The sequence below is a fragment of the Thunnus maccoyii genome, chromosome 7, assembly GCF_910596095.1.
Source record: "Thunnus maccoyii chromosome 7, fThuMac1.1, whole genome shotgun sequence".
NCBI classification, from domain to species: Eukaryota; Metazoa; Chordata; class Actinopteri; order Scombriformes; family Scombridae; genus Thunnus; species Thunnus maccoyii.
In genome coordinates this window covers 7,475,555-7,482,553 of record NC_056539.1, presented here as the reverse complement: position 1 = coordinate 7,482,553, position 6,999 = coordinate 7,475,555, and the positions used below count along the sequence as shown (strand labels likewise).

General features: G+C 38.2%; 1 protein-coding gene across 3 annotated transcripts in view; it reads right to left on the bottom strand.

Annotated features, from left to right (window-relative positions):
* Nucleotides 1-5,306: 5,306 nt before the first annotated feature.
* LOC121900446 (gamma-aminobutyric acid receptor subunit gamma-3) overlaps nucleotides 5,307-6,999 on the bottom strand; it is a 65,853-nt gene continuing 64,160 nt past the window's right edge. For 2 of the 3 annotated variants that reach the window (XM_042416772.1, XM_042416773.1), the window contains one exon: nucleotides 5,308-6,364. In XM_042416772.1, the coding sequence (XP_042272706.1) occupies nucleotides 6,086-6,364 (279 nt within the window). In that variant the 3' untranslated portion in view covers nucleotides 5,308-6,085. Of the gene's footprint in view, nucleotides 6,365-6,999 lie in introns of all 3 variants that reach the window. The other variant, XM_042416771.1, reaches the window with a different exon arrangement.

The window sequence follows — 6,999 nt, the reverse complement described above, 5'->3', positions numbered from 1 at the left end:
GTTCCTTGGAACCAAGTGGGTCTCTACATTGAGAACCATTCTGATGATTTTTTGTGTTCATGGCCTTAACACCATAAAAAAATGGCTACCATGTTCACTGAAGTGACTCATATTTTGCCCTTCTGGTGAAAGGGCCAACACAGTGCCATCATTTATTTATGGCTGTAAGCAAACAGTTTTCCAAGGGACACGCAATCATGTTACTTGTCCACTCCTTTAGGTTGAAAAGTCTTATTGAATTTCAGAGGTGTACAATTGAATTTTAAGACTGACTTGGAGCCCATTTATTTTGATTTTAGGTAAAACAAAAAAAAACATTGTGTTTCCCTGAGACATGATTTTTCCCACTTGGTGATTGAAATGGCTCACAGCTAATAAATGGTTTAAAGTCCCTCTGTGCTCAATAATGTGTTACTTCTTGTTCCTTCAGTTGGATGTTTGAGCTTCACTGTGTAGAATGATGTATGTGCAGAGTTTGACACTAGAAGACTGTTTTCACATTCATCTGCTGATAGTGGAAAGTTTATCTGTGCTCACCTACGTCTGAGTCAAAGTCATGTACCTACGAGCATGATCTGTGACATCACAACTAATTTGGCGCCAATTGTGGTCCCATATGCAACTTAGATAAATGTGATTTGGAAACTTGAAGCCTCCAAACACACAAACACTGAATGGACTTTTCAGTAAAGTAGGAGACATCCTGAATTGTTAATGAAGGAGAAGGAGGAAATGTCATTTTAAGGATTTTAATGAGGTAACTAAACTTTTTTTTTTGCGTGGGACACCATATCAGACACTTACTATTACTCAAAGTGGGGTATTTTTATATGTCTTCAAACATTTGTGGGAGGGCCTCTTTAAACATTATGCTCAGGTGAATCTGTGGACACTGGCTGTCATTATGTCTGTCTGTCGCAGGTTGTAAGTGATGAATGGAGTAGATCCCAAATAGGTCTCATTATGCTTCTCAACTTGCCCCAAAATTTATTATGACAAAACACCAGTCATGTACAAATAGCAGCTGAGGTAACATATCTGTTATGAGCATATTTTCTATTAAAACCATCAAATCCTTCTTCTAAAATGTCTTAAATTGTTCCATAATTGCATTTAAACAAAACACTTTTAATTGTAAAAAATGATTGCACTCAAATATATTTATGACAAAAAAACTTTATTCCATATTTTCTTGTCCTTTGTAGTAATGCACATCTCAGATATAAAAAGAACTATCGGTATGAAAATAGCATGGGCATCAGAAATGGATTGTAGATGCTGTAGCCAAAGGAGCAATATTATCAGAGCAACCCCACTCACAGGACACCACGCTGTTGAGGAGTACAATCTCAACACTTGCACTTGACTGTACCACTGAGTAATGAGATATCTATGTCACACTGAATCCACAAATATGAAAACACAAAGCAGAAAAAAGTGTACAGTAAGTTAGATAGGAGATAATACGTGTCAATGAAAATATGAATCACCACTGTTGAAATACACTGCAGATAGCAAAAGTCTGGCTACAGAATGAAAGCTTGTGGTAGAAACACTTTCTGCACAGCAGTAGAGACACCCTTTAAAATCCTCCTCAGCCTCTTTCTTCCACAAATAATACAACAGTGGATGAATTGTCAAATGACACAAACCATCTTGGAGCACTTCTATGCTAATTATTCTGGTTACGCTCAGTTTCCAATCATGTTTAAATGACACCTCACAATATTGCACTCAATACATGAAAACGAAAAACAACAATTTCCTCATGATTTCAACTATCAAGGAATAAACAGGAACAGAAATGTCTTTGGCTTTTTCATCACAATAATATTTACTGAATCAATGCATGATTGCACTGAGTTTATTGTACTTCATGTCACCAAAACAATACACATACTCTGAAAATTTGGTCACAGTGACAAAATTTTCCAAACCACAAAAACACCAAAACTTTCTTTGCAAGGGGTTTACATAGCACATTAGTGACAGACAGATAAGTTTCATGTCTAAATGTCTGTCACTGGCTCAGTCCTTCAGATGCCCAATCTGCATATAAGTCCTGCTGATCCTCTGCACAGATGACACGCTGCCCAGAGCTGGTTCACTGGTTCAGTCTGGAGCCACACACATGCCCAAACTGGCCTGGCATCAAATACCAGCCTGAATCCCTCCCTGTGTTTACCTTCTTGGCTTTTCCAGTGTCTGGAAAGATAATTACCGGAAAATGTGGACTGTCCAGTTGGAAAAACTGTCATGCAAAATCATTAAAGGAGAAAGGAAATGAGGCTTCTTAAACTTCAAATGGCACATAGGGCGTGATGGGGACAGCCAATGGAAAACCAATTTAATGCCACATTTAATTCATTTTGTCCAAATGTGCCATCATGTTAAATAAAATCCCAACTTTGCACCTCTATGAATGTTCTATGTAAATCCCTTTTTCAAGAGAAACACCTGCACCAAAAACTCCAATCTACAATTTTTATTTAACCATATTAGACAACATTTCAGTCTGGACTGGATCTTTGTCCTGTGTGAATCCCTTAACCGCCATATGACAAAAGCCTTTTTTTAAGTAGAGTAAATAAGGTAAAATACAACCATCCAGAGCCATGTTCACAATAACTCTTATACATTTGTGTATTACTGAGGGAAAGCTACTCAGTTAAATGATACAAGAACTTTCTTGTGTCTGTTGCTGCTGTGTGTTTTAAACACTATTGCCTGATAATACTGAGTGAAACAAGAATGTGTTTAGTTGACAGTCAGTATGATTTTAACAGTCAGGGCCCATTTGGCAGAATACAAATGTACAAATGGGTGCATCCTTTCTCTGTCACATGTCGTCCCTATTTCATTCTAATAAAGGCAAAAATGCTCCAAAACAGTTTGTAATGAGGCTAAATGTGTATGTTACTTGAACTAAACCTTTTACTTTAATTGGACTCTAATCTCTTTTTATTCCAAAGTGGAAATGCAAGAGTTATTGTAAAGTATAGCACCATTCAGAATACCTTATTGCATCCCCCTTCATCTGTCGGAAGAGGGGAATCAGAACACTGTAACATCCAGGCTGCACAGAACAAACACTGCAAACAAACACTGATCACAAAATGTGCTATAAAACAATAGTTTTGCATTCACATTGTGGACAACATGTGGCAGGTTAACTTTTGTGGTTATTATGAAGTATGATTACTTGTATAAATGACTACATTGCCAAAGAAAGGAACCAAAAAGACTGCCAGAAGAAGTGCTGTCAGTAGTTTGAGTTTGTTGAAGAGACACGATGAGCAGGTGCACATACATACGTGGCTACATCCATTTTCATTCAGCATCTTGTTTGTGTGCAGGCACAGTAGGCGGCACTTAACACCAGTGCTGGCGGAGTTTGCTGTTGTTCTCCTTTTGGAATTAACGACCACTTTCACATCCACTGCATACTGCCACAATGTGAATGCAGCATCAACCCCGGCACTTGCTAAATACTCTAGAATTCAAAAGCCAACATTATATATATTATTTTTCTTCTTGAAGTTTCCAACATCTGCTGTCTACACAGACAAACTCACACAAACGCACACACACACACACACACACGCACACGCACGCACATGCACACACACACACACACACACGCACACGCACACGCACACACACACACACACACACACACACACACACACACACGCCACATTATACTGTATGTGCAATACCATATTAAACACATTAATACAACCATTTTAGGGTTCAAACTTGAAAACATAAATGACTGGGCACATATGTGAAATATTTGGCACATACATAGCAAATATAATAAAAAGAAAACAGCTCATTAAGGGATATAAAAAGTTCCACTTAAGTATACTGCCCAAGGCATACGAGTAGCCTTCGCTGAAGTGAGGTCTTCACCACGCAAGGTTATTATCGGAGGTAAATACGTATTTCTGGTGTTCATCTCAGCTCTGGGCGGGCTACACTAAGGCAATTCAACGGTTGCTAATGCCAAGTCTAAACACAGGGAAATCAAATTATGATACAAATAGTCCATATTAAAACTATATTTCTGTCTCCAAACATATTACAACTTCTTCAGGGTATTTTTTAATTGTTGATTGCATGCAAACAAGAGTCAGTGGCCAAACAAAGATGAGTGATCCTAATGAGTGAGATTATTATATTTGTGCCTACAGTAATGTACAAATGATACCAATAATATTTAATATGGGCATCATGTTCACTAACTGTGTTAGGAAAAGAATCGCAAGGTCAGTGTTAGTTTAACGTCTGAAAGAAGAAACACAATTCTTTGCCTATTCACGTTATCTAGTGTGTGTTAACAACTCTAGCAAGAAGTGGCTGCTGTGCAGCACCAATACATGGTGCGACTATGTGTAACATGAAACAGAAACACTTGAATTACACACATGGTCTTTGTTCCCTGGGTGTTTCATCTCAAAGGACTCCATTTTGTGACAATGCAGTTTGTTAGATATAGTGTATGTTTTTAAGCCCTAATTGGTCTATTATTTTATTTATATTTAACCCAAGATCTGTTCTCCTTACAATCTCTAACCTCTACAGCATAATGCTGTTACAGAGAGAAAAATATGGACCCAGACATAACTCATATCAATCAATAAACCACTCATTGCTCTCATTTCCCTAAAAATAGTTTGACATTTAAGCTTACTTGATGAGACAACTGATACTACTTTCATGTATGTACGATACAGTATGAAGTTAAAAACCTGCAGCCGGCTAGCTTAGCTGAGCACAAGGACTGGAAATAGGAATGGCTAGCCTTGTTCTGTACAAAAGTTAGAAAAAATCACTACCACCGCCTCTAAAACACACTATATAATATGTTATGTCTCATTCATTTAATTTGCACAAAAACTGAAGTGCTTGCTGGCTGATATTGTTAACTTTGGACAGAGCTAAGCTAGCTGTGTCCCCCTATTTCCAGTCTTTAAGCTAAGATAAGCTAATGGTCTACTGGCTTTAGCTTCATATTTCGAGTATAGACATGAAAATTGTATCAGTCTTCTCATCTGACTCTTGGCAAGAAAATGAATAAGCGTATGTACTCCCTTGAAGGAAATGTGTTTTTAAAAATATCTCATTTAAAGTGTACATGGGGTTTGTGTTCTGTGCTAGATTGCCTTTTGTACCCATAATAATTTTATGTTCTCTTGGGCCCCAGCACGCCCTGATGATTGATCCAGCCATATATACACACAAATACAAATAAGCTATAAATAACCATTAAAATTAAAAAAAAAAAAATTGACTTCACATCCTAAAATGTGTAAAATGTTGCCAATTAAGTACAAATGATTCTTTCTGCTGTAAAATTATAGATATATACTCTTCCCTGGGAATCCATTTATTTATTATACCGTATACAGTAGAGTACTAATAGTGCTGCAAGCAGAAGGAATAAGTCATTAATGGCTGAGAGTCATTATGAAGAGATAAGAACCTAATGATTCTTTTTGTGGTTGTTACCACAAACAGCTGTTTTATAAATGTAACTCAAAGCTCTGAATGAGAACAGCCATAATCAGTCAAAGCCAGACTCTTCATTCATTTTTTTTTCATATAAATCATTATTCCCTGATTATTGTAGCAGATTGTATCTACCCCTCCAGAGGAAGGCACTATGAATGGTTTGAATGTCCTTGGATTTTCATCAACTGGGTTTGACTGATGGCTGGATAATAACGCGCCTGTACATTCCCTACAATATAAGTAATCTTCCTGACTGAGAAGTTTAGGGTAGCAAAACCCATTTCCTTCTTTGTCTTCATATTGTCATCAGCACACAGTCCAATCTGTCCTCCCTCTGTGTACAGCATATGAAGGGAATAAGGAAAGTGTTTTATTCTCATGCCTGAAATCACAGGCTGTAATGTCTGCCAGGCACAGGCCTGCAGACACACGCTGGCCTCTGTTAATATGTCCAGATAATTGCTTCAGGTACCACAGGAAAGAGTTTATTTGGTGTTACCTTTAATTAATCTTGAACTTCTTCTGTTAAACTGTTCTGTCCTTGTTTTGTGACAGGCACCTATAGTTGCTAAAGGTAGAGATAGCCGACCCAGTAGACGATGTTGAACAGCAAGAAGGAGGTGGGAAAAAAGACGCGGGAGTACGCATCCAGTTCAAGTAAATCTATGTGGACACGTCCTTTTCTCCATGCACCTCCTTTACACTCCTCGTAGCAGCAGAAGAAGCTCTGGCAGTCTTTTCCGTCCAGACACTCGTAGACACAAGCGTCCTCAAAGTCCTGCCAGTACATGGAGTTGTTTAGAGCGATGACAGTGTGTGGAGGTCTCACATCAAGGACCGAGTAGTTCTGAAAAGATGAAGAGTCAGTCACACAAAAGTACAGCAAACAAAGCTCATTTTGGAGTTTAAGTCCTGCTCACTCATCATATCAGTAGGTTTCCAAATTCAAACATGTGTTTCCTGTTTGGGCGTGATCCCTGGCAGACTTGCAGTTCAGAGTTCACCCTTGTTCAATTTTGTCTGTGAAGACGTGCGCGGCCAAGCCAATAGAAACACGGATGCACTGAATTTGGAAATGTAAAAGTCAGTATTCTAGCATGTTTATCACCTTGTTTAGTACAATTTAACTCTCATTTGCTCTGCTGAATATTTATTATTGTCCACATCAGAACCATGACATCACATATTTTTTTGACGGGTAGTTTTTATGAACAGAGGACCAATGTACCATTAGACCCTAATATGGATCAACCTTGAAAAACCTGCATCCTACACTTCCCATGATACAACTGGGTAGTGTCTTTTCATTAGACTCTCCCTGACTGGCAAAAGCCAATCTTTCGAACTCCATGTCCCCAGTTTGTAGCGCAGACTTTCTGTTAACAGTTGTAGTCTCCAAGCCCATGTCCAAAATAACCCTGATGACATCATAAGGGTTATTTTCTCAAACTTGTCAAAGCTTCTTAAGAGCCAGAGAAGACA